Here is a 20,220-nt window from a genome sequence, read left to right on the forward strand (position 1 = left end):
CTGCAAAGGTGCCTGTGCTGAGCCCTGGGCTGGGGGCTCTGCTCCTGCTGCACCCCAGTGTGCCCTGGCCAAAAGGGGATGAACTGGGAATGCTGAACCAGAACTCCAGCCTGTCTGAAGAGCAGAAAAGCCCTCATACAGAAATGTCAGTCACTTGGAAGTGTGTGAGGGGAAGGAAAGCTTCCTCTGACTGCGAAATGTTCCATCCAGAGCTGGCACTCACAGTATGGAGTGAGACAGAAATAGCTGAACTATTTCTATGTACAAGCATGGCAGAGATGATCCAGGATTGGCTCATGTTTCCATGCTCAATTCAGAGCATTTTGGGATGAGGAGTGAACGTGGGATTGAATACTAACGATCATTTCCTTTTTAATTAACAGAGGTCCTACTCCAGGATGTTACAACTGAGCCTGCAGCCCACCCACAGGGCTTTGGCTGCTGGGCTTGGCACCTGAGCTGCTCCTCACTGAGCCCCTCCTGCCCACAGGTGCTGTCCTGAACACCTGAGCTGCTCCTCCCCAGCCCCTCCTGCACCTCTGAGCACCTGCCCAGCACCAGAGCTGGCTCTGCCTGGCCTGCCACTGTCACAGCTCCTGAGAGCAGCACCCAGGGACAGAGCTGGCACAGGGCAGTGCTGGAGTGATGCTGCTCCCAGAAGCCACGAGCTGCAGGAACCAGCCCTGCACTGCTGCAATGCATCAGGAGCTAAGAGCACAATTTCCCCCTAAGGGATATTATATTCTTAGATAATGAGCAGCAGATCTTCCACAGCTAAGGGAAAGGAATTTTTAAACGTCTGTGGTGGAGGATTTTTTTTTTTGTTTGTTTGTTTGTTTTTGGTTTGGTGGGTTTTTTTTTGTTGTTGTTGTTTTTTTGTTTTTGGTCTTTTTGTTTTGTTTGTTTGGTTTTTGTTTGTTTTTGAGCCTTTTAAAGCCAGCACTGGCAGGTCTGCATGGCTGAGTTTACCCACACCAGCAGCTGTTCCTCAAGGTAGAACTGCCCATGGCTGTTCCCTCAGGATTGCTCTGAGCCAGAGATTTGCCCGGATGGGACAATTCCATGGATAAATTCCAGTACTACTGTGGTGAAAGCAGCTGCATTCCCAACATCTGCACTGCCCTGGAACGTCCGGGAACGTGGCCAGGCTGTACTTGGCATTTCAGTGGAGTCAGGAATATCCATGGAACACAACACAAAAGCATCCTGGACTCTGACTGATCATTTTTAATCACGGGCCCTCCTGGTTGAGCAGTGAAGCACACCCCTGCTTTAATTTCCAGGAAGCAGTGGGAGGGTTGGATGACCTCACTCATCATTAATTTCTACAACATCCTCTCAAAAAGTGCCCCCCTCCTCCTGCCAAGGACTCTGCAGTGAGGGACAGCAGGAGCTGGGATGCTGGGAATTCAATTAAAAGAACACAAACCCCTGGAGCTGCCATTTCTCCAGTGATTTTATTGCCATCAAATAATCTGACCAGAGCTGTGTCAGCCCTTGCTGCTGATGGGGGCTCCTGGGAGGGGTGGGAAGTTCCCTGCTGCTCCCTCTGCCCCTTGCTCTGAGGCCGATGCCTTGACCAGCCCCTGGTACAGGCTGAGCTGTCCCCCCTGTCCCCCATCCACCCTGGCCTGGGGCACTTCCAGGGCTGGGGCAGTGTCCAAGCATTGCCGAGGTACTTTGCTGCCAGAAGAGCTCCAATTCCACACGTTTTACAGCTCTCCAGAGGGGAAGGGGGAATGCTGGTGCTGCCCTTGTCACCAGGAGGGCACAGGCAGCTGGAGAAGGCTTTCATGGTCCTGCCCTGGCCCCTCTGGAACTGCTCTGGAATTCCCTGACCCTGCTCCTGCCCAGGGATTCCCTGAACTTGCTCCTGTTCAGGGATTCCCAGACCCTGCTCCTGCTCCTGCCCAGGGATCCCCTGCTCCTGCCCAGGGATTCCCTGACCCTGCTCCTGCCCAGAGATTCCCTGCAGCCCAGCCCTGCTAATTTTAGCCTTGGCTGGGGGATTCCACAGCCAGGCAGCAGCAGCAGCCACACATCAACTCTGCTCGCTCCTGCCCCAGCTCCCAGAGCCACAGAGATCTGCTGAACTCCACTAACGAGCTCTGAATCAGCCCCTGCCAGGAGCCTGGCTGATGAATCAGTGCAGACACAGCCAGCTCTGATCAGTCAGCAAATATCAATAATTGATGAACATCCTGAGGTGACACCTCCACCATGGGCGGCCTGGGATGCCCTGACACATCAACCATCTGCTCCCCTCCCCCGTGGGAGAGGAGTCAGGATCCAGAGCCTCACAGACCCTGCAGATTCTGTGGGACAAGGCTGGGGACTTCCTCCACCTTCCCTCCATGCAGCAGAGTGGAATTTGTGACATTTGTTACAGTCCCAGAATCCCAGAAGGATTTGGGTTGGGCACAGCCCATCCAGTGCCACCCCACACCTTCCACCGTCCCAGGCTGCTCCCAGCCTGGCCTTGGGCATTTCCAGGGATCCAGGGGCTGCTCTGGGCACCCTGTGCCAGGGCCTGCCCACCCTCCCAGGGAAGAATTACTCCCATGGACCCAACCTACATTTTCCTCTTTCCTCTTTGGCTTATCTCTGCCAAGGGTCCACGATTCTGAGGCTGCTGGGAAAGACTCCCCAGCATCTCCTTTCCACAGGATCTGTACAAACAAACCCCAGCCAAACCCACAGCAGCTTATGCAGGCTCCATTTGGAACCTCCCTCTCAAACCCTTCTGCCCAGGGATGCTTTGAAATGTCCCTGGAAAAGAGAGGCTCCCAAATCCCCCCCACCTCCTGTGGCTGCGGGAGCTCAGAGAGGCTGACAGGAAGATTGCCTTGCCCCAGCAGGGCTGTGCCTGCCCAGGGAGCACAGATCCCTCCCTGCACTCCTCACGGGCACAGACACGGGGCAGGGCGGACAAGGCTGGGGACTTCCTCCACCTTCCCTCCATGCAGCAGAGTGGAATTTGTGACATTTGTTACAGTCCCAGAATCCCAGAAGGATTTGGGTTGGGCACAGCCCATCCAGTGCCACCCCACACCTTCCACCGTCCCAGGCTGCTCCCAGCCTGGCCTTGGGCATTTCCAGGGATCCAGGGGCTGCTCTGGGCACCCTGTGCCAGGGCCTGCCCACCCTCCCAGGGAAGAATTACTCCCATGGACCCAACCTACATTTCCCTCTTTCCTCTTTGCCTTATCTCAGCCATGATTCTGAGACTGCTGGGAAAGACTTCCCAGCATCTCCTTTCCACAGGATCTGTACAAATAAACCCCAGCCAAACCCACAGCAGCTTATGCAGGCTCCATTTGGAACCTCCCTCTCAAACCCTTCTGCCCAGGGATGCTTTGAAATGTCCCTGGAAAAGAGAGGCTCCCAAATCCCCCCCACCTCCTGTGGCTGCGGGAGCTCAGAGAGGCTGACAGGAAGATTGCCTTGCCCCAGCAGGGCTGTGCCTGCCCAGGGAGCACAGATCCCTCCCTGCACTCCTCACGGGCACAGACACGGGGCAGGGCATGGCAGAGGTGAAGCAAAGCTTCCCAGCAGCCACATGGAGCCAGAGATCCCTCAAACCACACCAAAACCCCAACCAACCACCCCACAGAGCTCCTGCCCACCCCCCTGAGCATGGGGAACAGCAGCAGCACTCACCTCCCTGCTTGCTTCTGTCCAGATAGATGGACACCCTTCGGGCCAGACCTGTGGGGAGACAGAGATCAGGGGGTGCTGCTCAGGGCCAGTCACACAGAGCAAAACCCAGCTTAAAACAGGGACTAGAAACACCAACTCAAATGGAGGAATGTGAAAGAGAAGCAGCAGCAGCACCCAGAGCAGCACATGCCTCCCTCACTCACTGCAGCACAGCATTTTTGGGAAGGCAGCAGCCTGAGTGCAGCAGGCTCTGGCTGACAGCTCTGCAGGGACAAGGAGCCCTCCTGTGCCCTGCTCCCAGCACAGACAGACAGACAGAGAGCAAGGAGCTCCTGGGAGCTGTACAGACCCATGGGAGCTTGGGGCTGCTGCCAGGGGTCAGGGTTTGTGTGCCCACAGCTGGGGGGCTGGCAGGGAAGCAGCTGTGCCAGTGCAGCTCTGCCCTCCCAGAAGAAATGTGCAGGTTCTGTGCCTGCCCTGGGCTGCTGCCCCTCTCAGGCAGCCCCTGAGTGTGTCACTGTCCACCTCAGACAACCTAGGGCTGCTCCCAAGCTTCCAAAGGATGAGTTTAGGGATTACCTATTCCTCTCCCCTTCTCTAAGTATGGAAATGGCCCCGAAAGTCAAGTTCTGGCTGTTCTCAAGTGCAGTTCAGAGGTGAGTGTGGCATTATGACACAGGGGAAAAGCTGGGAGAAGAGGAAGGAAATCAATAGTGGGAGCAAACAAACTCCAATAAAACTCCTGAGCTCTGCAGCTTCAAAATGCATCCTCAGTTTTGTGAGGCAGTGCTGGACCACAGCTGTGGTCTTGGCAGCAGATGACTCTGAAGACTCTCATCTCCACGGGGACTTGCTCCACTTAGCTCTTTTGAAGTGGCTACATTTATTTCTCTCTCCACAAACAGACCTGTCCTTCTCTGCTGCCCAATCTGCTGGGAGGGTGGAAGGCAAAGAAAACAGGCCCCAGCCTGTTTCAGTCCACAAGGGAAAGAAAAAGCCAAGGGGAAAAAAACTCAGTCCTAAAGAGAACAGATTTGAAAGTTTCCCCAGTCCTGTTTTGGCAAATGGAACCACCCAGCTCTCGGAGCTCTCTCAGCAGTGTCAGACACTGAAAATCCTTCCTGGGTGTCAAACCTTGTCCAGAGTGAGGCACAAGCAGCAGAGGTTGTGCCCTGGCACAGTGCCCATGGAAGGGAGGGCAGGACAGTGGCACTGGGCTGAGGGAGCTCCAGCCCAGCATCCTCCCTGCCCAGCAGCAGCCTGGGGCATTCCCAGCTCCAAGCAGCCAGATCCTGAATCCAGGGATGGGAAACATCACCCAGCAGAGCCAGCAAAGCTGCTGTTTGTTGGCACAGAGCTCCAGAGTGATGGCACAAAGGGCAACTGCCACCACTCCTGGGCTCATTGTGCCCGAGCAGAGCCAGGCCCTGCCTGCTCACAGCAGCCCCTGCTGCCACCCTGGAAAGGGCAGGCTCTGCCATTTGCACAGCAGGCTCTGAGTTCCAGCAGCTCCTCATCAGTCCTGGGCAGTGCCCTCAGCAAGGCAGAGCCTCAAACACAGCCCCTGCTCCCTGAGACACAGGGGAGGGGCTGGGGGGAACAACACACACAGGCAGCCCCAGGAAATCCAATGAATAGCTGAAAGAGCTGTGTCAGGCTCCTGGGAAGAACCACATCAGCTCAGAAATGAGAACTGTCAGCTTTTAAGGTCAGAATGAATGATGATGGTCATCTCATCTGACCTCCTGCACAGCACGGGCCAGGCAGCCTCCTCCAGCACTTCCTCATCAATCCCAAAGTGCTGATTGAACCAGAGCACACCCAGGGAAAGCTGCAGCCTTGATTAGAAATATTCAAGGGACACAGAACTGCCATTGGAGCATTAGCACCTGATGGGTCTGGGAAGGAGGGAACATCCACCACCTGGAATGCTGCAAAACCTTCTTTAATATCCCAAAACCTCCTTTAATATCCCAAAACCTCCTTTAATATCCTAAAACCTCCTTTAACATCCTAAAACCTCCCTTAACATCCCAAAACCTCCCTTAACATCCCAAAAGCTCCCTTTAACATCCAAAAAGCTCCCTTAACATTCAAAAAGCTCCCTTAACATCCAAAAAGCTCCTGTAATGTCCTAAAACAGATTTCAGGGTTACACAAACTGGTTTTCTGGCTTCATCCCATGTGTGGCTGGATGCCAATGCTCCTTTTTACACCCTTTTCTGCCCAGCTTTGCTAAATTCCAAGCAGGCCAATGTCTCACTGTGCTGTCCTTCTGCACGTGCCAGATTTAGACCACACGTCCCTCTGCCACCTCCTGACCCACAATGAACAGGGAAGAACAAGAGCCAAAATTGGAGCCGGGGCTAAAGGAGGTCACAGGTGCCACCCAGAAAGCTGCACAAAGGCTGATTTTCAGCTTCCCCCCAGAAAGCTCAGTGGCACCCACCTCGTGTGGTTGGCAGCATGTCTGACAGCCCCTGCCAGGCTGTCACCATCTCCGGGTTCTTCTCCAGGTCTGCAAAGTTCTTCCACACCCTGATGGCACCGTCGTCTTGGGGAGCACAGGGAAAGAACACAAAGCAAAGTCACTGCTGGTGCAGCTCCTGCAGCTCCTTGTGCACCAGGAAGAAGAGGAGAAGCAGAGCTGAAGTCACACAGACCCCAAACCCAGAGTGTCACTTGAACACTTTCTGCTGGAGTTGTTTTCCCTCTCTAATTTACATCCACGGAACCTAAGGCTTTGTTCCACTGGAGCTGTTCTGGAAGAGCTTTTCTCCTCCCTTGAACAACACCTGACATTCAGCGTCTCTCCATTTCCTTGACATTCATTTTCTCCAGGATTCATCTCTGGATTGGTGCCGAGGGTCACACAAGTACCCACTCAACACAAACAGCCCCACGGAGGCAGCAGCATCAAAGCCCAGCCCATCAGCAGCAAATCTTTCAAGAACATTGTGTATTTTTTTTTTTTTCAATTTGCTCCCCATCTGTGAAACTTTTGTGCTAAGAATCAATAAATTGAAAGAAATATATCCTAAAGGCTCTCTCAGCTCCCCTTCCCCCTCCCTTAATTACACCCAACCTGTACAGTTGAGCAGGGAGCTGGAGAAGCTGTTGAAAACACTCTGAGTGTTTGGAATGGTTCCCTGGGAGAGGAGCAGATCTGACTCACAGCTTTGCAGACCAGAGACTGAGCAAGATCTCCTCATGCAGCCCCCTGCTCAGGTGAGATATGGACTGGAGGGAAACTCAGAACCACCTGAGGGGTTTGGTGCTGAGGCTGAGCCCTGCCTGCTCTATGTGAACACAGCACAAGGAACAGAACTGCAGCTCCTGCGTTTTGGCTGCTGCACAGTTTCAGCTCTGGACAGCAGCTTTACCCTGCTGAAATCACCAGCTTTACCCTGCTGAAATCACCTCTCCTTAGGTGTGCCACAGGAGGGGGTGACCACACCCTTGCAAAGACTCAGATGGGAATGGCTTCAGCAAGTGTTGGACTGGTCAGTCCTTGGAAAGTCTGCTTGAGAGATTTCAGTGCCAGGAAGAACCTGCAAGTCTGAGCCTGGCAACGCCTCCTGAGCTGAGAGCAGGCAGGGCAGGGCAGGGGGGAAGATTGGGCTGGGATCAATCCATGGAGGGGAGAGAACAGAGTCCAGATCAGCTCAGCTGAACTGGACCTGTGCCAAGGCCAGTGGGACAGTGTCCTGTGTGTCCCTTACCTGTGGCAGTGAGCAGCAGGGAGCAGTCCTGCCCGTTCAGGTACTCCATGGCCGTGATCCGCGTGTACCGAGGGTTCCCGTTGTGGAAGTAGTCCAGCTTCTCCCCCTTTTCCCAGTCCCAAAAACTGGGGGAGGAAGAAGCAGCACGTGAGCTTTCAGTTCTCTGTACCAGCTGTAGAGATGCACTCATTACCCAGTTTGGGATTTCTCCTTTGCAGTTTGGCATCGTTTGATTAGTAACACGTCACGGTTTGGATTGCAATGGCCTCAAAGCCCATCCAGCACCACCCCTGCATGGCAGGGACACCCCAGAGTCCCAGGGTGTCCAATCCCCAATGTCCAGCCTGGCCTTGGGCACTGCCAGGGATCCAGGGGCAGGGACAGCTGCTCTGGGCACCCTGTGCCAAGGCCTGCCCACCCTGCCAGGGCAGGATCTCAACACCTCCACCTGCTGAGAGAGAGCCAGGACAGGGACCCCGCTGTCCTGCTGTGACTCCCAGCCCTCACCAGATGCTGTCCTGCTGTGGCCCATGTCCCAGCCCTCACCAGATGCTGTCCCCCACGTCCCAGCCCTCACCAGATGCTGTGTCCCCCGTGTCCCCAGCCCTCACCAGATGCTGTCCCCCATGTCCCAGCCCTCACCAGACGCTGTCCCCCACGTCCCAGCCCTCACCAGATGCTGTGTCCCCCGTGTCCCCAGCCCTCACCAGATGCTGTCCCCCATGTCCCAGCCCTCACCAGATGCTGTCCCCCATGTCCCAGCCCTCACCAGATGCTGTCCCCCACGTCCCAGCCCTCACCAGATGCTGTGTCCCCCGTGTCCCCAGCCCTCACCAGATGCTGTCCCCCATGTCCCAGCCCTCACCAGACGCTGTCCCCCACGTCCCAGCCCTCACCAGATGCTGTGTCCCCCGTGTCCCCAGCCCTCACCAGATGCTGTGTCCCCCGTGTCCCCAGCCCTCACCAGATGCTGTGTCCCCCGTGTCCCCAGCCCTCACCAGATGCTGTCCTTGTCAGCCACAGCGATGCAGGGGGTGAAGGGGTGGAACTTCACCACGGAGGGCACGCCTGGGTTCCTGTTGAGGAAGATCTGATCGTCCAGCCGGGAGATGCCTGCAGGGACAGCACCAGCTCAGCTCACCCCTGATGGCCCCAGGGATGGGGTCTGCACAGCCCCAGCTCCCCTGGGCCACCAGGCACCCACCCCAGTTCCCACCAGGACACCCCAGCCCTCCCCTCCCTCCAGGAGTTTCTCAGACCCCCCCAATTTGAGGTACCTTCAGCTCTTGAGGTGCAAACAACAAACAGTGGTGACAAACCCTTCATCATTCACACTGGCAAGCAAGGAGAACAAGCCCAGCCACACCCAGGGAGATGCCAGTTTGTTTTTAGGGGAAAACCAACACTATTTCTTCAAAATACAAAATATGAAAATGCCTTTTTTTCAGTTTAAAATACAGCATTTCACTGTAGCTTGTGGATTATTTATTTAACCTTCCATTCGAGTCCCCTTAAATTTTAGGTTAATTTGCAAATGAAAAATGTATTTTCCATGGAGACCTTAAAATGATGGGTACAGACTTTTCCCATCTTGTCTTCAGAGCAGTTTGCTATTCACAAACAGTGTTGGGACCCTGACACTGCTGGGTTCTGGCACTCTCTGAATTCATCACACAAACCCCTAAACCCAGGAGACATCCATTCAACCCCAGTTTGTTTTAGAATGCATCCATTGAATCTAATTTTCATTAAAAGCTTGTAAGTCTATTTTAATTCTTTTTAATATTTCACGTTTTCATTATTTTTTTAATGAATAGTGGCATTTCAGTCACTCAGGTCAAGCAACCAAATATGAATACTGTCTAGAAAGAGATTTAACTTCTCCAGGCAAGCATGAAAAATCCCCTTCTTTGTATTCCATCAGATCTCCCAGGCCATCTCCTGGGCTCCAGGATCATTTCTGTACTTCTCTGGTTGATGATATTCTGCAGTTTCCTGACACGAAGCTCCACAGGAGCAGCCTCCCAGTGACAGGGCTGAGCCATGGGGACTTTTCCTTCAGCACACTGGGGTTTGCAGCCCTGTGTGCCTCCAAAAGCACCCCTAGGAGGAGCAGCCCCCAGCCCAGGCCTGCTCCTGGGAATGCCACGGGGAGGACTCCAGGAGCTCCAGGAACTGTGGCTCCCCAGCCTCTGCTGCTCAGGGCAGGGAAAAACTGAGGGATGCAAATTCCTCAGGGAGCTTCATTAGGTTCCACTTTATTAGAATAAATTCCTGTGCTGAGAGAATTCCAGCCCAAAGCTGCCTCAGAGATTCAGTCCCAGGTTCCTGGGGAGCTCCTGCTGATGCAGCATGGACCTTGGGAGCAGCACACGCACAAATATCCCAAATGCAATGGGGTACAAGGAGTAAACCAGCACTTACAGAGCTCAGCAGAGCAGGGAACGTGAGAGACATCCCTGAGGTGTCTCCTAAGCTGGGGGAACAGGTCCAGCAGCTCCACATCTGCTATGACCACGTCTGTCCCACAAACCCTGAGCCTGCAGCTCTGGATTTGACCCTCCAGCATTGCATCTCCCATCCCCTTAACAGCAGAGGCTGAGCTGGTGACCACAGCCAGCAGCAGAGAGCAGAAGGTGGGGCAGCAGTAGGGAAGCACCTGCAGCAGCAGCTGGAAACACCTGCAGCAGCAGCTGCCCTGCCCTCACCAGCCTGAGGGGCTGCACAGGGCCATCTCTAATTGAGACCAAGGGTAACTGGGGTTCCACAGCCCAGCCCCGAGCAGGGACAGCACTCACCCTTCTGGATGATCTTCTGGGCCTGTTTCCTGACGCGGGCGTTGCGCAGGAAGCGCCACTCGCGCTCCTTGCGGATCTGGCTCTCCAGGTCGTGCTCCTCAGGGATCTGCCAGGACAGACAGACACACACAGGACCAGTGACCCCCAGAAGGGCAGCAGTTGGCTGAGCGATGCCACAGTGGCTCCTGTCCCCTCTGAGTGCTGCGGGTCTGATCTCAGTACACACAGATTTCTCTCTGCTCTCCTCAGTTGAGGAGCATCACATAGCAACCCCGAGATCAAAGAGGGAGCACAGCCCTGGTACAGCCAGCTCAGAACACACTGAAATCTTTCTTTTCCTGCTAATCCAGGGCTGCTGGCTGAGCAGGGCATGGCTACATTCCCAAATCCCCGGGATGTTCAGGTTCCCACCATCATTTACCAGGCACAGCCCTGTTCTGCTTCCCAGGTCTGAAAACGATGCCCCTGTGTCATCTGGCTTTGATTACATACAAAATTCTCCCTGAAAGTGGAGAGTGGCCCTGCAGTCACAGCCACCCTGAGCCATTTGATGATATTTATTCACACCCCACAGCTCCAGGTTTCAGCACTCCATGGCTCCCCTACAAAACCTGTGCTCCAGGCACGAGGCCAGCCCCAGTGCTGCTCCCTTCATGGCTATTCCCACCTTATTCAGGATCAAAAGGAATAAACTCCTGAGATTTCACCCCAAACCGTGGCAGGAGCTATAGATGAGGTGCTTTTCATACTTAAAAAAAATTTCCAAGACTCCCTTGCTCCAAAACCATCCTTGAATCAATTAAGGAGCTGAGCTGCAGGGTTCTGATCCAGCTTCCTTTGGTGCTGGTTGCTCCAAAGGAGTAACTCTTGGAACAGGAAGACAAATTCCCTACAAAAAAACCCTGTTTTCCCTGAATAAGGAAGTCCTTAAATCATTTGTCACTGTTACAAACACTGCCTTCAAACAATGCTATCCTTTGGAAAACAGCTGTTACTGAGTTGGACTTCTGCTTCTGCAAAATAAATAAAAAATAAGAAGCCCACCCTCCATCTTTCCTCCTGGCAAAGAAAAAAGCACTTTATTTCAGCACAACACCTATTAGACAAGCAATGACAAACGACCCCTAATGAAAAGCAATAAACAAACCTGAGCTAAAATACATCAAAGGAATTTGAGAGGGGAGAGATGACACCTACACCTTAATGAAAACCCAGCTTCTCTGGGAATAAATTAAAGCAAGCCCAAGGAAGAGCCCTTGGGCCACGAGTGCAGAGTCAGAGCAGGCAGGGAAAGGCTGTCCTGGCCCCACACCCACCCAGCTGTGTGGCTCTGGGGATCATCCTGCCCGGAGGGAGGAAGGATCCATGAAAACACCAAGCCCAGCTCTGCTCCCTGCTCTGGCCATGCTCCAGCTGCAGGATGGGGACCATGACAGATCCTTCCAGATTCCCCAGCCAGGGAGCAGCTGAACCCTCCCAGCAGAGTTTTCCTTCGCTGACTGGGTCTCTCCCTCTCCCTGTGGCAGTGGGTGCCAGGAGGGCAGCAGGGAGCCCTTGGCACAAGGCTCCAGAGGTCAATGCAGCTCTCCCTGCTCACCAGCCCTGCAGGATCCCACTCCTCTCCCAGAACTCAGGGCCAAGGCACAGCCCAGCAGCCCCGGCAGGAATTTATCAGGGAGGGCTGCTTATGTAATTCTCACCTTCCAGGATCCTTCCCAGCTCCTGCCTGCATGTTCTGCCAGCCCTGGAAACAACAGATGCTGGCTCCCGCTCTCCTTGCCTCAGGACTTCCTGACAGCTGGCACCGAGGCTTTCCTGCGCCCCGGGGCTCCCAGAACAGCCCTGAGCCACGAGGGGCTGCAGGAAGAGGAAAAGCTTCTGCAGAGCCCAGAGCTGGGGCAGGGACCTGCTTCTCCTGGCACAAGGAGAATTTACAGTGCAGCGTTTTCTCTCTCAGTTTATTTGATTAGATAATCAATAAATCAAACCTGGAGTGATGGCTTGAAACGGAGCCCCTGATTTACACTGGAAATTAATCCCTCAGTCTTTCCAGTGATAGCATTCTCAGGGCAAGGTCCATGAAGCACAACTAAATTCATCAATTAAATATGACTAAGATGCACTCACAGTCATTTTATGTTTATTCATTACAGGAACAGTTGTCTTGTCTTTCCCTGTTTATGAAGGCAGGCAGCAGCTCCAAAAGAACGGCTGGAATTAAGCATCAATGTCATTTTTCCATCAGTACTTGGTACACTTCACTCTTTGCCTTTTTCATGAGGCTGAAGCTCCCAAAAGGCAGCAGCCACCAGCCAGGACTGTTCCCTGTTGCTGCAGGAACAGGGACTCCATGGAAACTCAGGCACACCCGAGCTGTCACTCCTGACTTCCAGCCAAGAAACCTCAGAGAAAGTTCTCCCAGAGAGACTTCTCCAGTCCCTGCACACCCAGCAGCCAGTCCAGTCCCAAAGTCACCTACAATTCCCTGTTAGGACAGGGTAACACCTGCAAAAACCTCCCTCTCCTTGGCCTTCCAACGCTGCTTTGCAGAAGGTACAGGGAGATCAATTCTCTCCCTTGTGTGATTAGAAAACACAGATTTTGTTCTCTTCAAGCTTCACCCAGGAATTCACCAGCTGGAATTCCCAACTCAGGAGCTCCTCCAGAGCCAGGGCTGTGCCCTGCTCCTGCTCCCTGGGACACAGAAAACCCCCCTTCCCATGCCTCCCCTCCCTGGTTACTGTGAATTAGTACAGGAATGCTCCACGTTTTTTATTGCCTCCCCTCTAGCAATTTAGTCTATTTTATGTGCAGGAAGTAGTAGTAAAGCCACTCCCCCACAGAGCTCCCCATGTCCCCACTGCCCCTGCCCGTGCCTGGCTGCCTACTCTGATTTATTTTATTAATAAAGACCCCCCACCTCTTCCCTGGGAAGAGGTTTTTCTTGGGGAGCAGACAAATGATTTTAATAAGAACTAAGAGCTCAAACATCATCTTCCTCCTCTTGTGCTCTGGTCTGGGCTTGAATCAAGACTCTGGAGCTCATCTTGAGGAGAAAAAGCCCTGGTGGAAGCCTGGCCAGGCAGCCCAGCCCCACATCCCAGATGTGCCCTAAGGAATCACTCAGTGGTTTCAGCAGAAAGGGAATTTCACAGCAGCTGAGGAAGTGTCAGGCAATGCTCCACCGGTGATTCCCTCTGGAAATCAAGAGCCTGCCCTGCTCTGATAGCCTTAAACTTGGGCAATTATCTCACCCCAGCACCTGAATGCTCCAGGGTGATGGCTCAGCCCCCCTCCCGAAGAGGCAGCACTAAAACCACAGCATTTCCTCATTATCTCAGCAGCAGTGCTGGGACACAAACGTCCCTTGTGGGGAGGCATTAATGGAGCCTGGGCACCATCCCTGCCGGGCATGGCAACCCCTCCAAGAGATGGAGCTCAAAGACCTGACACTCTTGGGCTCCGTGAGACACCCAGAGTACCTGAAAGTTGCCTTTAATGAGGGAAGGTTTACTGCTCCTCCTGTTTCATACTTAAACCTGAAACCTGAGCTTTGGCTAAAACATTCTGGGAATTTAACAGCTAAAACATTCTGGGAATTTAACAGCTTCTCTTTCCAGTCACTGATATCTTTGCCCATCTCTTAAGAGCTCTGGTTCCTGTTTTTCCTGGAACAAGGTTTCAGTTTCTCTCTCACTTCACACAGAGATAATTTAGTTACCCAAACAAGTCACTTCTGAAGAGACCTGGATGTAAATTTGTCATTACCACCTTTATTCTTCGCTGTAACACAACTTCCTACATTTCTTTAAACTTTAAACCCCAACAATAATGCTCCCCAAGCTTCCCCCAGGCACTCGTGGGCATGCAGCTACTCTCACTCTCTCCTCTGTGAGTTAAAGGTGTGTGCTGGAAGCAGAGCACAGCTCCAAATCCCAGGCCAGAGAGTCTGTCCTGCTGGCCCCCCCAGGGCAGCCTCCCCACACCACTTCTCTGCCTCTTTTACCACAGCCAGGAGATTCAGCTGCAATGTCAGAAAGAAAACAGCATCTCTCATTCTCCAGCCTCTCACTGCTCTTTCTGGGAAAAAGTGCCTTCATTATTCCATTTATTTACTTTAAAAACCAATTCATTTTAGCTATAATGCAATTTTCTATATGCAGAGAAGCACAACATTTCAGATGGAACAACTCTGCAGTGCAACCAGGCAAAACTGGGGGATCTGACACAGAACCTCTCCCCATTCCTACGTTTTCTGTGGGCTGTGCTCCACGGGGAGCTGAGCTTTCCCCCGGGCTCTGCCTGTCCCACCCCCAGCCACCCTTGTGCTCCCCCTGGTCACTGTCACCGACAGAGCAGCGCGATGGAAGGAGATCCATTCCTGTGCCTCCCCGGGACAGAGAAGGGAGCACGGGGAGGGCTGGCAGGGCCCAGCCAGCCCAGCAGGGTTACCTTCATGACGGGCTGGGCGAAGTACTTGGCGCTCCAGTCGCAGAACCCCGTCTGCACCGCGGCCGAGATGAAGCTCTTGTGTCCCACGGCATCATCAGCATCATCAGCTGTCTGTGGGGAGGGGACAGGGCTCACCACCTGCAGGGACACCCCAGGGACACCCCCTGCCCCAGGCAGGCACCAAACCCTCAAACACACTGCCCAGGACAGGGAACTCTGCACAGCCAGCTCTGGGATCGGGGGTTATGGTCACTCCTTGGAAAGGTGCATGTTCCTCAGCTGCAGGCTCTGGGCTGGAGCAGCCCCAAGGCACCTCAGGGAGGGCCCAGCAGTTCTGTTCCAGAGATGTGGTGTGGGGAGCAGTGAGGATGAGTCAGGATCCAGACACAGCTCGTGCCAAGGTGGATGAGTGTCTGTCACACAGCACAGGACACCCCAAGGGAAAAGGGAAAAGCTGCTCTATTCCCTCAGGTTTCAGCTTTCAGAAACACCATCCTGGTGCTGCCAAACACCAGAGGAGGGAAGGTGCTGCTGCTGCTGCTGGGGCTTGTGATCACAGCTGTCCCCTGTTGCTGCTCTGTCAGGGCTGGAGAGCCCCGAGGGTCAGAGATCTGACTCTGGGGTGTCACTCAGGCACACAAATGTTTACAAAGGAGTGAGCCATGGACTCTGATTAGACACATTGCTTAGTGGCAGAAGTGAATAATGCCCTATCAAAAGCTGTAAAACACAATTTATCCTGAAGAAAATAAATTAATCAATTTTTATTTGGCTGCTTAGAGGCAGCCAATGTGGATTAGCAGCAGCTGGAAGCGAACGAGGGATGCACAGAAATAAACCACAACCAACAGAAAGTGGGACAAACCCCAGTGGGGAGAAGCTGTCAGAGCTATCAGAGCAGTCTCCTTACCTGTTCTGGGCCTTTGTCAAACATTTTCCTTGTCCTGGGGAACTGGTGGGAGTGGGGGGTGTACTGGACCCCCACGTTGGTGACGCTGGGGCGCACGGACGCCAGGTCCCGGCTCACCGGCTGCTTGGGCACCTCGTTGGTCAGGCTGGAGCTGCTCGTGCTCGTGGTTGGAGGGGACCCTCTGAGAGACAGAACAGGGGACAGGCTCTGGGTATTGCTGCATACGAGATTTGCTGTGCATTATGTTCACTTTGTTTCCTTCTCACAAGATTTGTGTTTCGCTGTGGTGCTTCCTCTGCAGAAACATCACAGCTCTCACGTCCCCTCCAAAGGCCAAACCCACCCCAAACCAAGAGTGAACTCTGACTGTGCCAACTCCACACTGAGGGGATGAACATCAATGTTCTGCAATCTGTGATGCCTGAGCTAAGTCACCCTGACCAGGGACTGCATTTCCATGGGGGGACTGAAGTTCAGACCATTTGAATTTAACCTGGGCCCTCTCTTGGAATCTCACTGGTGCACACTGGGTAAGGGACCAGCAGATCTAACGCGTGGTGTTTCCTCTTGGAGAGTTGTTTTGGGAAATAATCCCATTTTCAGCCCCCAGTTTTGCCCCCAGCACTCTCTGTTTCCCTGCTGTTCAGGCAGGATGTTTTGTCCATCAGTTAACCCCAGCTTTTATCAGCTCAAAGTGCAGCAGGCACAGCTCAGACGTCACTGGGAATTTGGGCACCACAGCTCAGGAAAGGTAAAAGCAGCCAAGCAGCAGCTCTTCCTTTCAGTTCAGTTGCATACCCAGTGGGCTTGTTACTCTTTGCCCTAAAGCAAAACAGGAAGAAACTCCCACCTTTTCCCAGAGCTTTCCTTCCTGGACATCTCACCACTGCTGCCAGCCCCATTCCCTGTCCCTGGGCAGCTCCCTGCCATGGGGCTGGGCATGGAGCACCCACTCCACCCCCAGAAGGTGCTGGAAGGCTGGGCTGCACTTACCCCACTTGGTGGATGTGCATCCCCTTGTTGGTGGGGCTGGCAGGGGCCGACTGGGTCAGCGAGGAGGTGTCCAGGATGCGCTGGGGGCGAGCGTTGACCGTGGCCTGGGGAGAACACAGGGAGCCTGAGCAGCTGGCACAGCCCTGCACAGCCAGGCAGGGCAGGGAGGGAGCTCTCTATGGCTGGGGGCAAAACAAAGCCCCCAGGCTGCTCCCAACACCAGCTGCTTCCACTGCTGGCTCAGGCAGGAACACTTACCCGAGAGTGCCTTTGCTGCCTGCAGCCAGGAGCTGCCCAGCAGCCCAAACACAGGGCAGGGGGACAGGCTGGGCTCCCCTCAGTGACCCCCACAGCCACCAGCCTTTCCCTCACACCTCAGGACTGAGTCCTGCAGCTCCCACCATGGCCATAAATCGTAAAGCACGTTCTGAGCCTGGAAGAAAGGAGGCTCGGGGGGATCTGGCTCTGCTCAACCCCCTGACAGGAGGGGGCAGCTGGGCTCTGCTCCCAGGGCACAACAGGACTAGAGGAAACAGCCTCAAGTTGTGCCAGGGGAGGGTCAGGTTGGATATTGGGGAAAAATTCTTCATGGAAAGGGTTGTCAGACATTGGTACAAGCTGCCCTGGGCAATGGTGGAGTCCCCACCCCCGGAGGGATTTAACAGCCAGGTGGATGTGGCACCTGGGGACATGGTCAGGGCTGGCCTTGGCTGTGCTGGGGGAATGGTTGGACTGGATGGGTTCAGAGGACTTTTCCAGCCTAAATGATTCTGTTATTCTCTAATTCAGCCTCAAGCCTTCCATTAAAAACACCTCGACAAAGCAATCTGGGCTGAAGCAAACTTTCCTCTTAAGACTTTTTGATTTCAGGAAGTCTCTAGAGGCCAGCACTGAACCCTGGGTCCTTGCTGTTTGTTTTGGTGCTCACAAAAAGCAGGCCTGGGCATTCTCCAAGGCTCAGGCCGGGAAGGAGAACTGCACCATTCCCATCTGCATCATAAACACAAATCCCAGGGCAGCCTCAGCCTGGGAGGGGCCCAGCAGTGCCTAATGAGCCCGGGGAACAGAAGAGCAGCAGATTCCTGCAGGAAGGCTGCACGCCTGGGCAGCCCACACACCGGCTGCTCACACCCAGCACAGCCCGAGCCCTTCTGGAGAAACAGATCCACAGCCCTGGCTCCAGGAAAAACCTGAGCAGGACACTCTGGTCTCATTTGATAACAGCAGTCACAGAATCAAGAACACTGGGCTGGGAAGGGACCTCTGGGTGATCTGGAGATCACCCAGGTCAGCCCTCCTGCCAAGACAGGGCCACCTGGAGCAAGTGACACAGGAACGTGTCCAGGGGCTTTGGATGTCTCCAAAGGGGTTGGGTTGGATGGGACAGTCAGAAAAAATTCTCCCCTGTGAATTGTCTCCCCTGACAGAGTGCCCAGAGCCTCTGGATCCCTGGCAGTGCTCAAGGCCAGGCTGGACACTGGGGCTGGAGCAGCCTGGGACAGTGGAGATGTCCCTGCCCATGGGATGGGCTTTAAGGTACCTTCCCACCCAAGCCATTCCATGGTTCTGCAATCTTTAGTCCCCCATCACTCTGCAGATGTGGAAGTCCACGGAGAGTTTGCCCAGCTGTTCCCACTGAAGCCCGCAGCCCCAGCCAGGTCCCCCCGACCCAAGCTGTGCTCTGCTCAGCTCTGCCAATGGAAAAAAATCTCAGCTGGCCCAGCTCCAAAATAAAGCCTCTCCTTCTCTGAATTTTACAGTAATGAAACCAAAATATGAAACCCCTGGAACCTTCAAGTGTTTTATATCACCTGAGGCAGTATTTTTGTTTAAGCAAGAAAAAGAATTTTTGTTTGCATTCACTGGTAAAATTCAACCCCCGAGAGGGCAGTGCTGGCACACACCGGGGAGGAGCAGCGCCCACGTCCAGCACTCCCTTCTACATCCAACAAGCTCCAGCAGCACGAAGGAAAGGTCTCAGGACACAGTTAGCAAGGATTTAATTGTCACTGATTTGCATCAGACACTGGCCAGCTCCTGCCTGAGCTCCCACAGAGCCCGGAGCTCTCGTGGTCCTGCGGCACCGCTCATGGAACGGGACCGGGAGCAGGCAGGGAGGGTCTGAGCCTTACAGCCCACTGTGCTGGGCAGCTCTCAGGCTGCGTGGTTGTGCTTTGGGGGTTTTGTTTTCATCACAAAGCCTCATTAGAAGGCACCCAAGGCAGGTGGTGCTGGCCAAAGCAAAGCCCCTGCCATGCACAGCACGACCCCAGGAGCGAATGCTTTCCTCACGGGTCTCGGGCTAAGGCAAAGGAGAACAAATCACTTTTGTTCCCTGAAGCATCCCCAGATCAATACCCTTGTCCATGGGAATGCTTCCTGTTTTCCAAGCCTGTTGGAAGAGCCGTTGCCTTAGGAAGCAGGGGCAGAGCAGCTGGCCCAGCCGTGCAGGGGGAGATGCAGGAGACCCCCAGAGCCTGAGCTCTGGGACTCGGGTCAGCACCAGCACAGCCAGGCCCACGCTTGTTAGAGGCAACATGGAATTCCCCCATCAGCCCCAGCATTCCCTAGGGATGTGACAACAGAATGATCACAGCTCCTGCTGGCACAGCAGCATGGACACCAATACTGATACTGACCCACCTCTCCACTGGCCAGGGAGCAACTCCTGAAAACACATTTTGGTCAGGAAAAGCACATCTGCTTCCTCTTTATATCCCTTTTAAAAGTAGGAGCAACATTTCATTTTGCAAAGAGCCTTCCAAACACAGAACTGAGTTTCATGCATCTAGAGCAGAGAGATGGAAATCTTCCACCTTTTCCTTTCCTTCTTGCCCTCATTTGGCATCTCCAGCCTGTCATTTACTGTACCCCTGTCTCTCCAGGGAAGGGCAGAGCTTCCTGCCCCCACTGCCAAGAGAATCCTCTGTCCCAAACCCAGCCCTTACCACTCACTGATATGTGCACTTCAAACAAACCAGAGTTCAAGTCAGTAACTATTGTCTCAAGAGAAAAAGTAATTTCAAAGCAGAGATCTCTGAGGCATTAAGATGGCAGTGCACAATGCTGGCATCTCTTACTGCAGCTCCAGCTCCACAGCCCTGGGCTGATCCTGGAGGATCTGGGGTCATTCCCTGGAAAGGCCCAGTAAGAGAGTTCCCATTGCAATGGCTCATGGTCTGGATGCTTGAGAGGCCAGAAAGGTTCACACTGAGCTTTCTGCGCCCAGCCAGGGGACACACAGGGTGAGAAAATGTCCTAGGATGGCCTGGCCCGGGCAGGGGGAAGCTGCTGCCCCAGGGTGGCACCTCCAGGAACATCTTGTCACCCCCAGGATGAGATGGGATGAGGATGGAGGTTTAGGCACCCAGCCTGGGCTGGGGTGAGGAGTGGCAGGGGTCTGCATGCTGACTCACATGTACTAGTTCACCTGGGTTGGAGAGCCGTTGTGGCTTCAGTCTGCAGGCCAGTCCCACTTGCATTATCTAAATCAGTTTGCAAACGGATAATTTAATGAAGGATACTTAAGGTTTATCCCAGGGACTGATCTAGACAAGTAGACCTCTAAACTGGACCTACTGTCCGAGGTCTGCACCTCATTTATACCCTAAAACAAGCCCGGGCCCTCCCCCATTTATTCATTTTACCTGATCAGAGTTCAGAGCAGAGTTTATCACCGTGAAGC

General features: G+C 53.9%; 1 protein-coding gene across 1 annotated transcript in view; it reads right to left on the reverse strand.

Moving 5' to 3' along the window:
• The window catches only part of RPTOR (regulatory associated protein of MTOR complex 1), a 100,697-nt gene that overhangs the window by 10,815 nt on the left and 69,662 nt on the right, over positions 1-20,220 (reverse strand). The window contains exons 22-29 of the mRNA XM_041409042.1: positions 16,536-16,639; positions 15,543-15,723; positions 14,633-14,743; positions 10,181-10,286; positions 8,381-8,495; positions 7,383-7,507; positions 6,110-6,214; positions 3,661-3,708 (exon numbers count right to left, since the gene is read on the reverse strand). Coding sequence (XP_041264976.1) covers positions 3,661-3,708; positions 6,110-6,214; positions 7,383-7,507; positions 8,381-8,495; positions 10,181-10,286; positions 14,633-14,743; positions 15,543-15,723; positions 16,536-16,639 — 895 coding nt within the window. The remainder of the gene's footprint in view (positions 1-3,660; positions 3,709-6,109; positions 6,215-7,382; positions 7,508-8,380; positions 8,496-10,180; positions 10,287-14,632; positions 14,744-15,542; positions 15,724-16,535; positions 16,640-20,220) is intronic.

Source organism: Onychostruthus taczanowskii, unplaced genomic scaffold, assembly GCF_017590055.1.
Source record: "Onychostruthus taczanowskii isolate IOZ18803 unplaced genomic scaffold, ASM1759005v1 scaffold30, whole genome shotgun sequence".
Taxonomy (NCBI): Eukaryota; Metazoa; Chordata; class Aves; order Passeriformes; family Passeridae; genus Onychostruthus; species Onychostruthus taczanowskii.